This window comes from Lytechinus pictus, chromosome 3 (genome assembly GCF_037042905.1).
Source record: "Lytechinus pictus isolate F3 Inbred chromosome 3, Lp3.0, whole genome shotgun sequence".
NCBI classification, from domain to species: Eukaryota; Metazoa; Echinodermata; class Echinoidea; order Temnopleuroida; family Toxopneustidae; genus Lytechinus; species Lytechinus pictus.
This window is the reverse complement of record NC_087247.1, coordinates 74,286,162-74,308,537: the sequence shown is the minus strand read 5'-3', so window position 1 is coordinate 74,308,537 and position 22,376 is coordinate 74,286,162. Positions and strand designations below refer to the sequence as shown.

General features: G+C 35.1%; 1 protein-coding gene across 1 annotated transcript; it reads right to left on the bottom strand.

The window, feature by feature from the left end:
- Window positions 1-7,779: 7,779 nt before the first annotated feature.
- Window positions 7,780-22,117, bottom strand: LOC129256707 (kelch domain-containing protein 8A-like). Its single transcript, XM_064097715.1, has 6 exons — window positions 22,021-22,117; window positions 16,977-17,427; window positions 16,291-16,455; window positions 14,206-14,409; window positions 13,266-13,358; window positions 7,780-12,687 (listed from the first exon to the last, which is right to left on the bottom strand). The coding sequence occupies exons 2-6, from the start codon at window positions 17,365-17,367 to the stop codon at window positions 12,428-12,430; spliced, it is 1,113 nt and encodes a 370-aa protein (XP_063953785.1). The 5' UTR covers window positions 17,368-17,427; window positions 22,021-22,117; the 3' UTR covers window positions 7,780-12,427.
- Window positions 22,118-22,376: the final 259 nt, after the last annotated feature.

The following is a 22,376-nucleotide window of genomic DNA, read 5'->3' as shown; positions in this document are numbered from 1 at the left end:
TTCATATTGTAAAATTGCTTGTTATTCACAATCTGCAAATGGAACATGTTTGCAGTGTTTTAGCATGTGTTGCAAGGCTTTATCTGCTGTGAATGTTACTGATGGAAATGAAAATTTACCATTATACAGAATTTGATGTTTAGAAAACTAAAGAACACAGACTTTCATTTTAGAGAATGGCAAACTATACACTTGACTGTATTGGCAACATACCAACTGTCACCCAGCTGATCATTATGGCACAGAAACAACATTAAACATTACTTCAGGACAAATAAAATATAAATCTCTGCTATATCGATTTTACAAATGAGTTGAAAAAGAAGTTTATTTTAATTTTTTAAGAAATATCAATTGGTATAACATGATGCAATTCCCATTCACAATACAAATACATGTACACAGAAATCTAAATATTTTCATAATCAAAAGTTGCATGAAACATGAAAAACTATCCCCAATATATCACCAATATGACCATCATTTCTTCTAGATCAAGTCCAATGATGTATTTCATCATCAAAATTAAAATATATCACAAAAATAACCAATCAATGGAACTTTTAGTCATGCACGACTTAAATCTTCAAACTTCAAAAATACAGTATGCAATTATGTGTTATTGTCTATAATCATCCCACAATACCTGGCGTAGATATTCTCACTATGACAACCTGGTGGGTGTTTGTCAGCACTGTTTAAATTTTCAGGGCTGGCAAATTCAGTGAAATCCTAATTCTTGATTGGCAGAGAGGCACTGGCCTCTGACTGTTACTATGGTAACTGTGTCAGGGAAAGGTAACTTGTCAGTGCTGACATCTTCCATGAAATGGTCTCCTGGAAAAACTCCTTAAAGAAATAGGTTATAAAACTCGGCGTGTGGATATTCTTTTATGCAGAAGAGGCGAAAAAAAATAACCCAATAATTAAAGAAAGGTCTATTTCGGGTGTTGCTTCCTCTTGCACAGAGTTAGGATATTCTGAGTGACTAAAAGAAGAATTGAATCTTCACAAATTTACTGCAGTAAGGCGACACCTCCTTTCAGCTGGCAACAAGACCATTGGAAACATATCCCTGTTTAAATTATCCTAGGAATAGAAAAGTCATGAAAATATCACTACAGAAATGTTAGTACAGTAAATCATATCTGATGATCATACTCAACCCATCAATATATAATATTGCACACATAAAATGAATATGTAGGCTATAAATGATATTAAAAAGTAATTAAAAACTCATCATAATCTATCATTGGCTGTAGAACAGGACTTAAAATGATAAACACTATCAAAAGAAGTAACTTTGTTCAAATGCTGCAGGTTTTTTTTTTTCATTTTTTTTTCCAGTGGAGGTTTTAATTTATTTTACTTGTTAACACACAATGCTTTAAAATCATATTGAACATCACATCTCTCTTATAATCCACAAAATAAACTTTCCATAATATGAGGTTGGATAAACAAGTCACATCAGCAAAATTGATTGTACATGAACCAGAAAAGATCACCTTTATAAATACAGACAGCAAACAGCAATCATAAACAAAAATTAATGTCATTTAGCAAATAAGATTATTGCTTCAAAAGTCAAATAAGAGGGACAAGTATATTAAATTTAGTGGCATGAGAACATTGCACCAGTCTCTATTGGGAATATGTATGGTAACAAATTAATTAAACAGCAGAATATCATGTCAATTCTAGTTCAAAATTTTAAAAGGGACCAACTGGAGGCTCAGTGATCTTATGACTGAGAAGTTCTGGGTTCTAAACAAAGTTTATTATCTGGTACCCTTTATTCAATACTTAATCATTATAGAGCAGTTGGCCTACTGTTTTCCCTATAGGTCAATTAGTAGACCACTAGTCATGCAAGCCAAAGTCCAATGTTTAAATCTCAGTTAGGAAATATATTTCTTTCACTTTGATATCTATGATTATTTTTAATCTTCACAATATTACTTTGATCCCCATAACAGTACTTAATCCACACAACGGAACTACACTGCCCGTCCCCTGATTATTTTATACAGGCATAAAAATATTCTGTGTTTTTATGGATTTTTGCTATTCTTTGATTATTATTTTTTAATGTATCTTTAGTGCTACCATACTAGTACTTTATATGAATGATTTGCCACTTGCAACTGGATAGTCTCTTGCACTAACCATTTTCAGAAAAGCATTAGAAAACCATAATATTTTTGTAGTTTTAAGATTGTATAATTCCATTCAATTAATTAATTATCTGTGCTTTGGGCCTTGTGGAAAAAGTGCAATTGATAATAATAATAATAATAATAATAGATAGTGTACCATGTGGCACATGCCCATGGTAAAGGCACATAACATTTAGTTTTGGATAATCAACACTGACTTGCATTTTTTTAAATTTTGTTTTCAAGAACTCAACAATGGTCCTATTTTTACTAGATTTTTTTTAGTAGAACATATCTTGAATCTACAAGTATTAGATCTCATATTCTGGCATAGTAATCAAGACATTTGGAAGAGCTGATAGAAGAGAAGACTAAAAACAAATAAAGAGGAATAAAGTGGAATCTCTCGAGATTGGATTGGTTGGAAACAGAAATACAGGATAAATACTGTAACAAGTAATACATAGTGGAGGATGTATGGAAGTTAAGATCAAATGCCTCTGTATTGGATGTAATACTGAAAACAAGTACTCCACATGAGGCCTTCCAGCACGAGATCAATGTCAGGGCAAGAAACATATATACGAACAAAATAAAGTTGAGGAAGTCTTAAGTACAGACTAGATTTGGCGTAAATATTCACATTGGAATAATATGCGCCTTTGAAACCAAGTTAACAACATTTCCAAAAAAAGAAAGAAGAAAGTTGAGCAACAAATATTTCATTAATAATTAGCTTATATCTAATTCAGGTTGAAGATGAATAATTGGGATAATTTGTCAAACATTGACAAAAACAAAATCAACTATTCATTGCTACATTTATTTTGCCATTAAACCATATGCTAAAGAAGCCAAACATGAAATAAATGGAAACTTAACTGAAAAGCAAGAAGTAAGCTAGAAATTTCTGGCATGTACCATGAAAAAAGATCCATCATGGCAGAATGCACTATTTTTGCCAATTACCCAACAATTTACTAATTTCTACTAATATTTAAATAAAATATAACATAATATTACATTCATGTATTACAAATACACACACACTAGGTGTTCATTTGGTTGGCTTTTGTAGTATCGTTACTACAACTGGAGTGTACATTAAAATTGATGTTTACTCCAACAAAGTGTTGATTTCGAATAGAAGAGAATAAATCAAACAAGAATAGTGCTGAAAATTTAATTGAAAATGAGATGTAAAATATACTTATGATAATAGCATTTAAAATTTTTGCTTTTTAAAATTTTTACACAAAACTACACAACACTGATCTTCAAATGAGAGAGTCGCTGATTTCATTTAATCTTTTATCAGTTTTTTTAGAGCAAGATGGTGCTGATGACTAACGGACATGTCGGGAGGTTTTCCTGGTTTTTCAACAATTTTATAAATTTTGAGGATTGAAAAATATACCATATTGCAGGGTTTGATACAAGGAATCAGATAATTCACTTTATTTGAGGTCTACAGGAGAGCCTAGGTCAATGTTAGTGACTTTCATGTGTCTTTTCCATACCATTTTATCCGCTTAAAATTTGGAAGATTCAATCTAGCACTTCTCATTGTGCATTTTTAAACTATGTATTATCATCTCTATGCACCCTGAGACATATAACAATACAAAGTACTGATGCAAACACCAATGAAGAAATCCAAGCAGCAAGCTGCTAATGAAGAAGATGATCTCCTAGATCAGGGGTTCTCAATAGGTGGCGCGCACGCCACTTGTGGCGCACCGAGCCTTGCGGAGTGGCGCTTGGGAGCCGGTATAAAAAATAAAGGAAAAATAAGGGAGAAAAAATGTATCTACCAGTAACATGGCAATAAGGTTTTGGTGATCATTTTAATACAAAGAGAAAACAAAAACTCTTTACTTGACACTTAATTGCTAATTGATTTCCTCAAATTTTGTCCAATTTAGCACTCGATAACTCCTATTATGGAGGATCGATGGTGTTCTCCTTTTTATTTATTCTACACTGTACAAAGTTTTTGTGCGGCACAAGTGATTTGAAAACCCCGTTTGTAGGATTTCTATTTCAACGGCGAGAAATTTTGCATTTCCAGAGTATACGTTTTGGTTAAGAGTTAAACATCAAATGATATGATATTCAAAGAACATCCTGATCATAAAAGATTATGAATTTGGGACATAACAAGCAGAAACTTTGTTTCCGAAGCCGATTAAAATCCGATGTTGTAAAAGTGAAATAAATGTATGCTCAGATGCATTGTCTGCCGTGATTGCCTGCATACACTCTTGCTTAACATGAACTGAATGAATGATACTGCACGTGAGTTATAGAGAGAGGGGGGCAGTTTGGGGCGTTAGTGCAGTGCAACGCCTAATTTTCAACCCTTGCAAAATCGGGGAACGTAGCTTCAACCACTGGCGTACAGATGGGGGTGTGGCGATTGGGGGCCCCCAAGTGTTTCATGGCCAAGGAAAAAAAAGGAGAAGGAAAGAAACGGAAAGGGAAAGAGTGGAATATTGTATTATTTTCTTAATATTATGTCAAAATATAGATATTTGTATTGCAAAGTTCAATATTTTTGCTCCAGCTGCCATATCTAGCCCCCTCATTTTTCTTTTTACTCATTACGCCACTTGCTTCAGCCAATATATCTGGGGCAGAACAGTCTGAACTAGTGGTATCATTGGTATGTTGTGAAAAAGTCACTGGTCTTTTTTTTGTATTTTTTATTGATATTGTGTAGTTTGTTGGCATTTGTATTTCTTCTGTTGATATTAATTAGAGCCCCTCTGGGCAATTTAAAAGGCCTCATATTCCAAAACTTCTGGGGGCTCTGCCCCCTCGACCCCCACCAGGGGCCTCTGAACCCCCTCCGCTGATACATTGCTGGTTTGCGCAATGGACAGTGGAGCATTACAGATTCTCAACATGAAATGTGGCGCTTCAAAAAAAGTAATTGAGAATGGCTGTCCTAGATCTAATGAAGAACCTAAGAGATGAAGTATCAATGCTTCCAGCTTTATGAAAAATAAATTCTCCATTCTAGAAACTGCTGTCAATGATGTACAAGGAGGGCAGCAAAACATCATTAGGTCTCTCTCTTTCTTGTGAGAAAAGTATGAAGAAATGAAAGTAACAACAAAGCAACGTAAGAGAGAGAATAAGGGGCTACTGAATGAAAACCTGGGACTCAAGAAGAGGGTAGATGCCCTAGATTGTAAAGTTCAAGACCTCGATCAGTATCACAGGAGGCAGAACCTTGAAATCGCTGGAATTCCTAATGAGGAGAACCCAGCAGATGTGGCACTGATCATTGCTAAAAGGATCAACCCAGAAATCACTGTTGGCGACATCAATATAGCACATCGCCTTGGAGCACAAAAACTGTCTTCCAAGCACCCAAGACCAATAATCGTTAGGTTTACCAATCAAAGAGCTAGAAATGCTGTTTATGATGGTAGGAAGCATCTATGGGGCACAACTTCTGTGGATCTTGAAATAAACCTTTGCAGCACAATGAAGATCTTCCTCAACAAGAACCTTGCAACAAGAGAGCTGCTAGGACTTGCAAATGGAGCTAAAAAGAATGCTGGGTACAAGTTCTTATGGACTTACAAAGGAAAGGTATATGTAAGGAAGGTCCAGACGTCAGCTCCTATCATACTTTCGAAAGATGATATTTCCAGGGTGAAAATACGGTTAAATATCTAATTTCTATAATACTTAGGAAAGCAATGGATACTACAATTCCAAAATTATGCTTAATAATGCAGAACTTAATCCATTTCAAATAACAATATCACTTCCTCCTGATATTTCCTTGACAAAAACTTTTTCTCAGTCATGCTCCATTTTGCATATAAATGCTAGCTCTTTGAAACACAATTTGATATATTGAAGAAGTATATGAAGATAAATTTAAATAATTTTTTGATATAATCGTATTATCAGAAGTTTGGAATGTGAAAGATATAAATCAGTTTTCAATGCCAGGTTAGTAATGAATCTGAAGAGAACCAAGCAAACCTTAAAGAGGAAGTACATGGAGGAGGCAGCAAAGTGCTCAAGACTATCCCATGTAAAATAACTAATGAAGCAAAGAAAAAAATTATAAGGAAAGTTACTTATGTGGAGTGTATTGATCATGTTTTCTGTTGTAGATGGAAGGGAGAATCTCATGAAACAATGAACTAGACTGCACAATTTTGACCCCCAAATATAAAAAAGGTCCACATTGTGGGGGGGGGGGGGGGGGGGGAGGGTGGATGCCCCCCCCCCCCACAAAATTATTTTTCCCACCATAGTTCTGGACCCCAATATGAATGACTTACGTCTTTAGAATAAGAGTAAGGATACGTGTGGACTTAGAAAAATAATTTCGTATCTCCTCCCCTGCTTGGTCGCTCTGCTCCCTTGCTGAGTGTTTCTTTTTTATTAGAAATCTCATTTGTCAAGCCTGCATATACCTGATTTTAAAGAATTGTATTAAATCAAAATAAAACTTCAATGTACATTACATAACATTATGACATACTTCAATTGCATATGAACATGATTTTAATTCAAATGCATTTGTGTAGTAGTACTTGTAGTCAATTAAAAAAAATACAAAAAAAAACAATATCACATACTATAATATTCATAATATGTAATATAAATTCAATAATAACATAATTTATAAAAGGCAAATTCATTCAAATAATAATTCAAAAGTTAACATTTAAAGTAAAAGGAGAATGTTTTCTATCATGAAATACATGGGCAAAGTTCATATTGATATTAGAGAGTGGGCAGTTCAAATGTTCATGTATAGAAGAGATAATCCAGTTTTTGGCTAATGCAATTAGTACAAGATAAGTGAAGCCTCTTTAGTAGTATAGACGGTATTATTAAAAACAAATGTATGCAAACAATAGTATGCATTATCATAAAGCCTCTTTATTTATTTGATGTATGACAAAAGAGCAATGTAAATAGCATGAGTCGTTTTACAATCATGGTATACACATCTGTCTTGCTGGACTAAATCATTTGTTTTAACTTATTGTGTGATGTAAACAAGTGAAAATGAATTTCTTATGAATTTAGAGGCATGAGATCACCCAATCAGATTTTATAGGAATTTAATATTTTATCAGGTGTTCTGTTGATTCATTTTTCAGGTAGGACACTTTTGAACAGAAATTGGAACATGAACCGTCTAAAACATAAGTGGATGTGGATTAAATGAACATTCTAAGTTTGCTGCAACATTATAGACAAAAAAACAAACATAATAAATCAAGTCATGTCTAACTATGCATTAAAATATTCTATGAGGAAAGGACATTTTTTTTTTACAGAATTTACCCAATTTTGGTAAATACTCACAAAAAACTAAATTATCTGTAGCTTCTGGGGTTTTCAGTTTTTAATCAATCATTTTTATAAGATAAATTCTGATTGGTGAAACAATGCCTAATGACTCCTAGTAACAGAGGTTGAAAATAAGAAAAAAAAAGAGACAATAATTTTGGCCCTAAAGTGCCAGATATGGTCAAGTTTTAAAAGTAAACATGTATTTCAATAATGATTTTAATCTAGTTAGAAGTTGCTTTAAAAGATTACCATCATGCATTTAAGATAAATGTATACAAACTTGTTTTTTTGATGCAAATATGGACTTTTATTAAAAAAGAACCCCTATAACACTCAAGGATAGTACATATCATGCTGAACCCTGGACGGTTCATTTAAAGTCACCTTTGACCCTTTTCTCACACTTTCTTAATCCTGGATTATCCTTAACCCTGTCCTGTAATTTTCCTGCTCGCTCTGACCAATTTTTCTACCTAACCCTGGTTTAGGAAATACTTGTTTTTTTCACACAAATTCATTGATCCCAGACTAGTGGTAGTCATTTATGAGCACTTATCACTGACTGGATGCAAGCTGTGGATGCCTCGGCATGTATGGAGCAACGTTCTTTGTTTGACAGGGTATTTTTCTCACAATGACTCTTATTCAACCAAGGACTTTCTTGCTGAAGGAGGTATCTCACTGAGCAGCAAATAAATACTTACGAACGTTGTAAATTATGGATTCACCAACTCTTCTGACAAGTGTTGCAAACTCTTAGGAATTTTTGTTTGCATTATTAAAATCTGTTGGCGAACTGCTTCAAAATGGGGGAAAAAAGTTCACAAACATTTGATACACATGTTTTATCAGTGAGTCAATTTCATTCAGGAGCCATGTGGTAATTTGGACTCTATCATTGGCAGGGTTGGGCTCAATTATAAAGTAATTCATCAATTACGTAATTAATTACATTTTTTTCAAGTAATTGTTGTTATGATTGGGAAATCATAGTAATACTAAAGTGGAAGGACTTAAGATAATTTCTGTGAAACTCCTTTGTGTGAGACATCACAAGATGATGACTCGGGTAACCACACATTCCAATGAGATGAAGTACTCTGTACTACTCTCTCTATCCATGCTAAAATTAAAGTTAATTGTACAAATGAATTTAGTTCAAATAAAGAAGTCAAACTATACACACGTGTCTCTCAAGCCTCCTAAATATTGTGTAACTGGAACTCTACAATTGTAATTGTAATTTGTAAATGAAATTTCTAAAGGAAAAGTAATAAAAAAATTGTAATTGACTTCAATTAGATTACTTTATTACTAACTTTATAATTTAATTTACTCTTGATTGCTTATTTCTCTTTTCCATATCTATATATCTCTTGCATGCAACTGTATCCTTTCCCATGATGTGGAGGAAAGAGGAGACACTATTGCTATAAAGAAGTGCAAAGAGTGACCATTTAAAAAATTTGAGAAATTTTGCAAAAGATCACAGGTTCCAAAAAGAAATCAGACTATGTAATTTTTCAAAGTTACATTTCTTATGAACTCATGCAGTTGCCTCATTTGTTTGTACGGATATACGTAAGATGTTTATTAAAATCTTTATACATGTACTTAAATTTGGAATACCCCCCTTAAAACAAAATCAGCTTTAAGTGGGTGATTGGGGAAAGCGTGGATGAAAATACTTTTTTCCTGCCCTCCCCCCTCCCCTATAGGCGAAAGCTGGATCTGCTCGACTTACAAGTCAAGTTTACATGTTGTACATCATGATTTCTACAAAAGAAAGCATGCAGATCTACACTTTATTGAGAATGTCGATCGACTTTAACATTAAACAGAGCAACAGGCAGGATCAGTGCTCTCTAAACTAATAAACCTTCATGTTGTCAGTCTCTCTCTAACTTAGAAAAATTTATGTTGAAATGGGTGACACTACATACAAAATATAAATTGATTTCAATATGACTTCATAAAAAGTAATTGAAATTGTAATTGACAAAAGTAATTGTAACTGAACATTTCTTCAATTACGTAATCGTCATTGAAGAAAGTATTTGAGCCCAACCCCAATCATTGCTGAATCAAAATGAATTTCAGCAACACTGTTTTACAACTGTTTGCAAAGGCTAATGATTGTTTTGCAAATAGTAGCAAATGTTAAAAAACGAAAATAGATTTCCAAATAGAATTCGAACATGTTCATAAATTCTTTAGCGACAAGAAAAATTGTTTGCAACAATGAAAACTGTTTACAAACTTTCTTACGATGTTTTACAAACCTTTCGCAATCTTATAGAACCCTGGCAAAATCTCAAATTTGAAATGTTTGCAAGGATTCTGTGAGATACCCCCTTAACACAATTGCCTGGCTAACCATATTTTGCAATGCCAGATAGTCTCATTATATCACAGGGTGGGGTTAGCCCACTTTGAAAAAATGATGTGAAAATGTAAAGTGGAATAAACTTAACTCTGGACTAAAGCCCTACCTATAGTTAAGGGTCAAAGAAAATGTTGCACGTAAGAAAAGGGTATTAGAAAATTCAGCCATAGTACTTCTTTACTGGTATCATGCTATGAAAGTACTCTCTTCTATCTGAGCACCACCCCCACCCCTGAGTGAATCATTTAAGATGACACCATATCAAATGTCTTTACAAAACCCCAAAAAGTGAATAAATATGATGTAATGTATAATATCATACAAATACAGATAATATAATCAGTCAAACCTCTTTAAAGGCCACATTTTGTGTTTCCCTTGGGTGAGTGGTCACTTTAGAAAGTTTTCACTGTATATGTACACAGGCTTGTATATATAAAACAAGAGAAATATACTAGTACCACTTTTTAGCTCTCTTGTTTTCAAAGTCGAGAGTTCTTCATTCAATTATCAATACAATGTGATACAGCATCAATTAAGGGTAAAACAGAACAATTACAGGTTGGAAGACAACAGGCTTTTATCAAGAGTGGATTAAACCCCTTCTATTTGTGAAATTTAATTCTTTATTTTTTAGGTACCATGCTTACTTTTCCTTTGTTTCTATTGTACTCTCTCACAATGAACCTGGAAAAGAGTTGGTCACAAATGTCAAAAACACACTTGATAAATGTTGCCCGCTATAGATTATATCTGGAGGTAAAGGTCTATATACAAACAGAAAAGTAAATGATTATGAAAAGGGTAAGAATTTTAATTCTAATTCCTTCCCTAAGGTCATAGGAGTGAACAAGAAATGATGACAGTCTCATGCATTTCAGAATTTCTGGCAAGGCTGTTTCCAAGTGTAATGGCACTTTTGATGTTCTTATTGCAACATTTTTTTGGGGGTGGACTTGATAAATCTGGAGCAGTTGGAATAGATTGTATTTTATCATTATTATAAAAACAAAGTAGAGAAATATTTACATCCTGCAGGATATACAAAGACATATACATATATAAATAAATAAATAGATCAATACCAAGTTTTGTTTCAAATGTGTAAAAAAACAACAACCTAAAACACAACCTATATAAACTGTGTAAAAAAAACAACCTAATAAACAACTCAAGTAATAATAGATTTCATGATAATAATGATAACAATAATAATGAATACTACTACTTTGGGGAGAGTGATTTTCTGTTTATTGGTATAAGCACTCTGATTTGCTTTTGAAAAACTGGAATGCATGTTTTTGCTGTGTGCATTTTCTACCTGGAAAAATGGACTTTCCATTTTAGATCAGGTTTGAAATTACAGGTTTTCATAAATGGTAGAAGCAGTTTTAAAATGAAAAATCACTGTACCTACTAATTCTACTATTGATAAAAATAATGATAACTGGCAATAAGACTCATTACCTTAACAATATTCTATAGAAGGCAGAAGGCATCCTTCAGACACAGTGCTTATTACATCTAAGGAATGAATCATGCAAGGTACCCCACAAAGAGGGGATTCAAAACCTACAAACCTTTGATCAAGTCAGAAACCACAAAATTACCAATGATGCTGAATTGATAAAATTACTTAATATAACTTCACATTTTCAATATATATAAAAACACAAAGTATATCTTTTCTGAATAAATATTTCATCACCTGAAAATTGAAATCATTTTATTACCCACAATACCAATTATGTATGAGTTTCTCTGACAAAGATGTTGTGAGTTCTGAGGGAATTTCTCATCAATTATGTGGTCTCGAATAGACTAAATTTTTTTTTTCATATTTCATTGTTTGAAATAGACATGAAATGAAATACTCCGAAAATTTGCTTTGCCCAACAGATCATGGGCCCGGCAGCCGCTGTGCTGCGCTAGATCGACAAGGCTATATCCCTTTAATCATTGAATGCCAATCATGCTATCAGCTACTTCCATCTTTTAACGTCTTTTGGTCTGACGTGGCCGGGGTTTGAACTCCAGACCTCCCAGTTGTGAGACGGACGCTCTACCAACTGAGCCAACACACTAGGGTTGTTTATGCTATTTTCATCAAAAAAAAAATAATAATCACTCATCAATTCATCTATTGTATAAACTAAAACTTGCATAGATAATACTAGAGAAGTCTTCATTCAGCAATAGAAGGATAACAACTAGCCCTGCTGGACAATGATAGTCTATGAGAGAGTTTTAAGACATGTTTGAGTAAGTACCCTTCTGCCAGTCAGGCAATCTAGTACAGTATGTAATTAATATCACTCATTAGAGATTTTCATTAACAATAAAGCTCAGCATACAAAATAATGAATCACAGATATCGGCTCCATGATCAATCACTAAGCTTTAAGTGACAGGATCCCGATCAACCACAATTTTCCTGTATTGAATGAAAACCTGATTAGAAAAATGTCAAAATTCATGATCTCTATTCATAAATCTAATAATTCACAATTCAGACAGCTTACAAAGATAGTATTGGCAAGTTTCATCTCCTTTTACCTTTACCTCTCCTAGCCTGCCCCCTAGAGGCTTCAGAGGTTTCTACATACTCTGATGTTGACCCTATGCCTATTAAATCTACTGCATTAGATACCCCATCAGGTGTGAAGCCACCAATGATTGCTAGCTTGTCTTGGAATAATGTACTTGTACCTGATCCTCTAGATATAGGACAGTCTGCTATGGGTTTCCATGTCTTATCATCATCTAGGAACTCTGCTTCAGTCAACGGTAAGGCTTTGCGACCTGGGGAAGGACAAGTCAAATTATCTGTGATCTTCTGACTGAAAAGGGCTGATTGTGGCTGCTCCATGATCACTAGATTAAGAGCAATTCTGCTTGAAAATTAACCCCTGAAAAAATACCCTTATTGATCAATTAATAATACACTCTTCCTCTGCAATAATTTTTTCAGCATAGGAAATGTTAATGAAGTTGTTTTTAAACTTCCAACTCTTTAGATTGGTGCATGGTACTTGCCTGTTATGTCACATTAAAGAGAAAAGTCTTAAGGCCAATTATCATGTATACGACCAAATTGCAATGGTAACTGCCATGAAATCTTTGACTGTTGAGCATTGTTATCAGAGTAGTTTCCACTAGAAATCAAAGTAAAATCATAGTCACCTTTATGCAAGAGGACTATGAATATCTTAATAGATATCTCTTACATATTTGTGGGAGCATCGGATGAACGTCTTTCATTTCTTTAATATTTTTTATTCTATTTTTGACCAGCCAACAATTTGACATTATACAACTATATACCTCTATTAAACAGCATTTTACACTAAAGAAGAATTCCCCTAATACTGTATACTTACTCATGCCTCCAACAACAATAATCTTGCCTGCTACAATCCCGGCACAAAAGTCCCCTCTAACATGTGGCATGGAATCTATGTCTGTCCATTCATCTACAACAAATTTAAAAAAAATAACAAATCAACTAAACTGTAACATAGAGTTACTGAGGTAAAGTGCCTTCCAAGATCACCTTGACTTGTACATCAGAACTGCTCTTGTAAGAAATTTAATGTCATGTCACTCTTATGCCCCAAGATTACAAAAATAATCAAATGGAGACAAAAAACATTATAAAACTGATGATATCTAACAAAACCAACATATAAATTATGATAGAGGAATCTATCATGTATGCTACAGGAATTTTAGCCACGTAAAATAAGTAGGTGGTGAGTGGTGGCCCCCAGGGTGTTTTTCAGGGGTAAGGGTGGAACTTGAACTTGAACAGAAAAAAGCCCCCCAATTACGATAATCTAAAATGCGAAAAGGTTCAATAATTTGCACAAACTGCAGGACCCACTGTAACATTATCCTTTATGCCACCTCCATAAAAGCCTGATGAAAGGTCTAAATTCTAAATGAAATCTCTAGCCCTGCAACTCAAACATGAACCCAATAATATATACACAGCACATAGTGCTTGTGTGAAAATGGGAATATCCTGGTTGTAGATTATGTCCGAATAATCAATGAAAGATATGCAAATTTTGCATATCTCAACACAAGCTGTGTTTAGGGTGTCCTACATTGTAGCAGCTTGCCCTTGAATCCTTGTCTAGGGAGTATTTCTTTTCAGGATAATGCCCACTTATCAATGGAAGTGACCCACAGGGTGGTGGCTAAGGGCTAAAGCAGAAAAAAAGACAACAGGAAATGACAATGAAGAAGGGATTTTACACCCAAGACATGAGGCAAAGTCGTAGGTGAGATAGAGGGCCTTTAGCCCAGGGTAATTACCATTTTCCACATCATATTCCTCTGTATCATCATGGAAGTCCTTTCCATCAGATTGAAGACCACCTATACAATAGAACTTCTCATCGGTCATGATATATGAGCAGAAAACCCTAGGCTTGGTAATGGGCTTTAGTTTGGTCCACTTAGACTGCTTCAAGTCCAGTACCTCCAAACACTGGACAGGGTGCTTTCCATTTCTCCCTCCTGTTTTTAAAAAGCAATAATTAAGGAGAATGAAACCTTTGGAACAAGATAGCTTGTGTGAAAACAGAAAAATCAAAGAAACAGATCAATGAAAGTTTGAAAAAAAATCAGACAAATAATGAGAAAGTTATGAGCATTTGAATATTGCGATCGCTAATGCTATGGAGATCCTCAAATTGGCAATGCAACAAAGATGTGTGATGTCACTTGTGAACAACTTTTCCCATTACTCTAGCATATATTTCACTTAAATTGCCTCTTTTATCACATCTATCAGTAGATCATGTGTTCTTTTTATAGGAGGGCATGTAATACAGATTTTTAAAGAATACATCATGGATAAAGAGTTTGTATCACTATAAGAAAAAGCAAAAAGAGACATTTTGAGGGAATTTTATAGCCCATCAAAGGGAAAGTTGTTCACATGTGACATCACCACTGGACATCACACATCCTTGTCGCATTGCCAATGAGAGGATCTCCATAGCATGATTGCAATATTCAAATGCTCATAACTTTCTCATTATTTGTCAGATTTTTCTTAAACTTTCTTTGTTCTTATTATTTGAATTTTCTGTTTCGACACAAGCCTACTTGTTCAAAGGTTTTATTCCCCTCTAAGGTACAGCTTACTTCAGGTACATTGCAAACGAATACCTGATCCATAATGGATATATGACCCTTGCAAGTCTGTCAGATTACTATCAATTCATTATTACTTATCACAACTATCTGCATGTATCTTGTGGATATGACGATTTCTCAGATGTAAAATAAAAATCTGAATATTAAGCCAAATTTGAAACTAACTGAAAGACTAACCCCACAAATGTTCATTATCTTACATCATTCTTGACCAAAAACTATGGCAAACCTAGACTTTCATGCTTGGTTTTCACGGGAAATTAAGAACAAGAGTGTCGCTAAGGCAAGCACATAATACGCCCGTCTTTAACGCGGAAAATGGAGCTATTGGTCAAGCAAGGAAAGTGGAAGATGGCGACTTCACCTTTGACCTTCTGACCTCAAAATCAATAGAATTGCTAGTATCATACACACCAAATTATATGAGCCTAGGTTAAGTTCAACTTAAGTTATCGTATTTATAAGGACTGCAGAAGAGTACAATGAAAATAGGTCACTGTGACCTCGACCTTTGACCTTTTGACCTCAAAACCAAGAGGCTTCCTGAGATCCATGCTAGTATCATACACACCAAATTAAATGAGCCTAGGTTAAGTTCAACTGAAGTTATCGCGTTTACAAGGACTGCAGAAGAGTACAATGAAAATAGGTCACTGTGACCTTGACCTTTTGACCTCAAAATCAATAGGCTTCCTTGGATCCATGCTAGTATTATACATACCAAATTATATGATCCAAGGTTAAGTTAAACTTAAGTTATCGCGTTTACAAGGACTGCAGAAGGGTACAATGAAAATAGGTCACTGTGACCTTGACCTTTGACCTTTTGACCTCAAAAACAATAGGCTTCCTTAGATCTATGCTAGTATTATACATACCAAATTATATGAGCCTAGGTTAAGTTAAACTGAAGTTATCGCGTTTACAAGGAAAAGTTAACGGACGGACAGACGGACACTGAGCGTGATACCATAATACGTCCCGTCAAGACGAGCGTATAAAAATTACTCTATTACTATTACTGACATTGGTCATAATCAAGGCGATTTATCAAAAATTATCTTGCCCATCTGAATGCTTACTGCGAGGGCTGACTACACACAATGGGTCATCCCTATTACGAAATATCAAATACAAAACTACACACTAATTCATTCAATTATACAATATCAAAATCTTTGCCAGTCCATGGTATGAATGTAAACATGTTAGTGACTGGATTCAAGAGATCCTTACCTAGAACATAAATGATATCTCCCTTAATATGTGCAGCTGCTCCGTACCTAGGGGTTGGCATATCAGGTAGCTCTAGCCATAAGTTCTCTTCAATGTTTAAGACTCTGCACATCTGCAAGGCAGAGGTGTTTGCTTTCATGCCTCCAATTGTTATAACTTTTCCATCTGTCATGAGAACAGAAAGGAGGTACAAGAAGAAGAGATGGATGAATGACAGAATGGAAATATGATGAAACATCACAAAAACAAAAGTATGGCTAATTATTAATACTTAAAATCATTGAAACAATCCTTGGGCATGTTGTGACTTAAGTACAATTAAGTTTTCAACTGACTATTGTCCTACATATCTAAGGTATGAATTCAAATTCTTAAAAAGTTATGAGTCAGGATATGGGATTTAGATGAGATTAAAATTAAATGTAAAGTCACTTTGCGCCTCTTTTCTAAACATTAATTCTATTAACCTGTACGCTGTTAAGCTGTTTAGTGTTTGTTTTAATATCCCAGATCTACCAATAAATTGTTGATTGCTGATTATTGTTATGGATTGAAGCTGAAGAAAAAGATGAATTTAAAGGTCTGTGACATTAGAAATTAGTCTTTTGCACGTCAAATATGAGAATGAATAAAAACAACTCATATAGTGCTAATTCTTTCATTTCTTGTTGCGACTTAATACTCACTATGAACAACTGTTGAAATGTTCTGTATCTTTTCTCCAAGTGTCTTCATCCCCATGATCCATTTCTTAGATGATGTATCAAAGACATCCACTGCATCCGATGCTTCCTTCCCTCCTGCTACTCCACCAAGTACTACTATCTTATTACCTACAACAGCTAATGCTGGTTGTCCTCTCTTGTTGGGTAAGTTAGGTAACCTATTGTTCCATTTCTTCTTCTCAGGATCATACATCTCAAAGGCATCCATAGGATTACCATGCATGCTCACTCCACCAATCACGTATAGTTTACCATTGCACTCTACAGCTGAGGAGTACACCCGTTTAGTAGGCATAGGAGGTAATGATTCCCACTTGAAACTGTCTGGTCCTATAGCACCTGCTGTTGCCATATTTAAGTCTTTTCAGAATTCTTTCTGAATGTATAAAATGGAATCAGATCATGTCAATTCCTGTTTAACAATATGAAAAAGAGAATAATGAAAATTAAAGAAATAAAAAACATTTTTATTTATTTGTTAATAGCATTCTTTTATCTATCATCTATGTTGGACACAATCTTTAAATAGAATGTTAACCGGTCCTATTCACGGATAGGGTCTACTTTTGACTTTTTTTTCATTTAGAAGCCAAAAATATAAATGAGTTAGAGAATAACTATCATTGTTGTTAGTTACATACCAATAGGTCTTACCTCCACTAGCTTAACCAGATTCATTCTGTTTCCTTTGGATGGAAAATTATTCAAACGTGGCAAAAGTGAGTGCTTATGGTGTCAACCTCAAAAATTTAAATTAATGTGTTAAGCTCTTAAATTAACACTGTTTAGCCCATCAGATTCAGTTGGTTCTTTTTGTTGAATGTATGAGACGTCCTTAGATATATATATTTCATATAAACAGGAACCTCTAAAGTATGAATTTTAGGCCAATGAAAATTAGTGGCAGGACATGACATTTTCCGATCACATTTGAGTGTTATCAAGTCTCTGAGCTTTTAGAAAAAAATGAAACTGAATTGATTCTTTAACCATGCAAAAATGTTACACAGAACACGGAGATATCATGTACCAAAAATCACTGCCTAATCATTAACATTGATGAAGCTGTGCAGGTCCCCCAAGTCCATATACCATCCAAGTTTGGTTGAAAAGTGACTTACGGTTGCGGAGTAAGGTGTCATAAGAGAGTCTTGCATGTAAACTTTAAAAACGTTGACCTGAAAATGACCTTTGACCTTATCATGTGACCTCTGACAGCAGCATAACATGCAGGTCCCCCAAGTCCATCTACCAACCAAGTTTGGTTGAAAAGTGACTTACGGTTGCGGAGTTAGGTGTCATAAGAGGGTCTTGCATGTAAACTGTAACGTTGACCTGAAAATGACCTTTGACCTTACCATGTGACCCCTGACTGTAGCATAACATGCAGGTCCCCCAAGTCCATCTACCATCCAAGTTTGGTTGAAAAGCGACTTACGGTTGAGGAGTTATGTGTCATTGGCCTGAATTCACAAAGGTGGTTTTGAAAACCCACGGTTGAGTCCATGGTTTATGCAGATTTCCTGTATAAATTACGCTTAATTTAGCGCGTATCGGGCGCGTGTATAAAACATGTCCAATGCTGATGCGCGCTTTTGTCACAGTGCGCCAAATTGACGCCTGTTACCATGGTTAGATACGCTATTTTATTCATGAGTCCACTCTTCAAACAGTTTGTGACGAACGGACACCGACAGATGAAGGATGACATTTGGATCCCTAAGTCTCGCCTTTACCTCTGGAGGGCGAGACAAAAATGAAATCAACATCGTAGAAATGTCGGAAATGAAGTTGTATCCCTGTACATGATTTAGGGCTAGATCTTTTAGAAGGAAAGTGGAAATCTCGGGGGCGAAAGTTTGAGGTTTTTTGGCGGTGCGTGTAGATGAATGCAATCGAATCCCTGGCTTCGTTGAGAGTAAGCATACGTTAGTAAATGAATTTTATTCTGTAGAAGCCTCCTGGCTATCTATGTCTATGGCTATGGCCATGATCATGAAAAAGTACCATTTAAAAATATCATCATGGAGTCCAGGGGAGCGTTTCATCAATATTTTTGTCCGACATGTTGTCAGATCTGACAACTTTCCTTGAATCTGATTGGTTTAGAGGCAGTTACCATAGTAACTTTCGGATAAAATGGAACTTGTCTGATAAAACGTCTGACAAGTCCTTTCATGAAACGCTCCCCTGGGCTCCGTAACACAAAGGTTTGCGATGGATTGCAAATATGAAAGAACCGCACTGATTGGTCCCTTGTAAGTATTTCAAATCAAATGCGCATGTATCATTGATATTGACTGGTCAGTTTATTTAGCAATTGATTGCTATTCTTTTTGTGTTACGGAGCCCATGATACGGTAGGATCACTCATCCTACGAACGAGGTTATAATATAATGGGTAGGATGGGGGATCGGGTGTCCGGACACTTTATATTTTTGAAGCCTTCTTTTTTGTCTTAAGATTACACTAAAAATATGAATTCAATAGTTGTAATCATCTTCTATTTTGTTCTCTATAATATTTTCTAAAATTTTGTACTAAAATTTGATGAAACTTCGCTTGTAATTTTTTCCAAATGACTTTCTAAAATTGATCGTCCGGACACACAACCTGTCCGGACTAGACAGGAATAACCGTCGTTTCTGGGGATTTATTCAACAATTTCTGACATTTTACTGTAATCCCCATTTACCGACGGTAGGGTGTACGTGTGGGCTCGCATGTGTTCTCATTCCCTCCCTTTTGTCAATTCACAGTCCAAAGTTTGATGTAATTTTACACATCGAATTTACAATCTAAGGATGTATAAACAACAAACTTTTAAAATTTGATATTCCATTAACAAAATACTTTAAACGATATAGATGAAAAGGCATGAAAATTATACTTTACCGATGTTTAATTGGGTTGAACACGATAAAAATGGTCAAAATGGCAGCCAAACTATAAAATATTTACAAACGAACGTCAACAATCACGAATGTGATATCGATATTGCTTTCGATATTATACGATCTGCTCCATATGCGAACGAAACCGAAGATAAACGATACTAGTTATACTAGTACTAGTACTACTAGTTATAATCGCGATATATCGATTCGAGACATTAAGTTAATAACGATAATGACGTCATTCAAGATGGCAACTTGCAAGAAAAACCGTCAGGTCAGGTGAAAATGTCTTAGATGACAGATTTCTCAATCATCCAGAGGATTTTTTTCAATAACTCCGGCCCAAGGTATGCAATTACTTAAGTTATTTATATTTCCCTGATAATGGAAACCATGAAACTTTCAATTTTGCTTAAAAAACAGTTTTAAATCGCGATCTATAAAACGCTAGTTCACTATACGTTGGCTGTAGGTACGGGGCCCCATCCCCTTCAGTCTATGTATGGTGAGTGGAGCCAACGTAGTTCAGCGGAACAACCAAAATACAGAGACTGAAGCTTTTGGTCTAGTGGAGCCAACGTAGTTCAGCGGAACAACCAAAATACAGAGACTGAAGCTTTTGGTCTAGTCCGGACACACAACAACTGGGTATACCGTAAGTGCATAATTTATTTTTCCCCTTTTATTTGGGGTGCTATTGCGACACCATATTCTACCCCATTTTGGAGAGTACCCTCTGCCTAATATTACACGGACGAGTCCTGGGGCCCGTTTCTCAACACCGTCATAAGTCTAACTTCTTGACTAAATCGGAGATAGTGAGCTACGTGTCCGCTAACCGTTTCACAAAGCCCTCTTTACCAAGATCGGGTACAACAACCTCACTAAATATTTATGACACATCCGAACCTGTCATAACTTCTTTCTTAATGACGTAGTGGCATCACGTGGGTAGACTATGACAAGCAAAAGTGCCTAGATATTTGTAAATAATAATCTTACGTAATCAATCATAGAGATTGAAATTACATCACAAAACAAGTGGGATAATGCATTCAATGATAATTCTAATAAAAAGAAACTATAAAAACTGTTGGTAAAATGCCACAAAACCATTCAGTTTGAAATAGTAAAATGATTTAATCGATACAGATTCTACCACGTCAGGCCATCCATAACTGGACTCGTATTTGTCGTTTTCAGACAACTATTAACATTTGGATAAATTCTATCTCTAATTTATGCATAGAATTTGTCATATCGTATGTTTCAGTTTCAAAGATTTATTTTTGTTTTTGTTAAACTATATTTTGATGATGTTTGGAATCGTAGAAGGGCGTATAAGTATCATCATTTTACAAAAAAAACCGTTATGGTTTACTTTCGTAAACTATTAAAATTCGATGTCGCGGGGGTACCCATCTCAACGTCCACATGTGATTTTCTAGTCATGAAATGATTTATTCATAATTTAATTTTCTCAGCAATTGAATGCTCCAATCTTCATGGTCTAAGTATGTATGATGCATAATTTTCATGTGCTATTATTTTGAAAAGATGTATTTCCCAATTCATCACAATATTTGCAATTTTGTCATAATTGTTCTTTTTGAAAAATATGTTTTTTTGTGACCAAGGCTACGTCTCGTCTGCTCTTTTTACCGATAGTATCGATATCAAGGGATTCTAGTTAGGAAGCCTTTCGAGAAACAGGTTTAGTAAGATTGGAACTATCTCCGTGGTTGGTGGATAAAGATATGACTAACTTGTCCAGGTGTTGAGAAACGGGCCCCTGGGTTATATTACTAACTAACCTCGGAATCTCGGAATACGTGTGAGTGGGCCTGGCCCTGGATTAGCCCGCGCCGCCCCAGGCCAAGCCCGCTACCGGTACTGTTCCCATACGCTCGATTTTGTGTATTGCTTTCACAGAAGTCAGAAATGAAATCGTCAACATGGGTCGAGTGACTCGAGTCATGCAAGTTCAATGATTAAATGACATGTGCATGTAAAGTGCATATTACCGATCTATCACATTATTCATCGAACCCTCACACTTGGACCAAATGGAAAATATAAAGATGTAAGCGGTTAATTTAATACTTACTAAATAGTAAATTATGCTAGAAATTCCGTGTACGGTGTACCGGTACAGCATACCAGTACGAACGTGTGTTGCTACCCTCGACGTTCGTTGCATATATGCATGCAGCATACTTTGCAAAATGCGCAAGGCGGATATTTTCCAAAAGGGGGGGGGGGGGGGGGGGGGGGTGGCACATTTTGACTAGGAAAAAAATTGACAAGCAAAAAAAAAAAGGGGGAAGGTTTTTAACCAAAAAAGAAGGACATTTTTCCAAGAAAAATAATGACAAGCAAAAAAAAAAAAGTTTCCACTTTCAAAAAAAAAAAAAGGGGGGGGGGGGCACACTTCTGTTTTAACGCCATTTTTACATTACAAAT

Excerpts from the sequence above, each read along its gene's own strand:
- LOC129256707 (XM_064097715.1), bottom strand. The coding sequence starts at position 17,367 with ATGGCAACAGCAGGTGCTATAGGACCAGACAGTTTCAAGTGGGAATCA. Across the intron at positions 14,410-16,290 it reads AGATATCATTTATGTTCTAG|GAGGGAGAAATGGAAAGCAC; the intron begins GTAAGGATCTCT and ends TTTTAAAAACAG. Across the intron at positions 13,359-14,205 it reads GGAATATGATGTGGAAAATG|ATGAATGGACAGACATAGAT; the intron begins GTAATTACCCTG and ends AATTTGTTGTAG.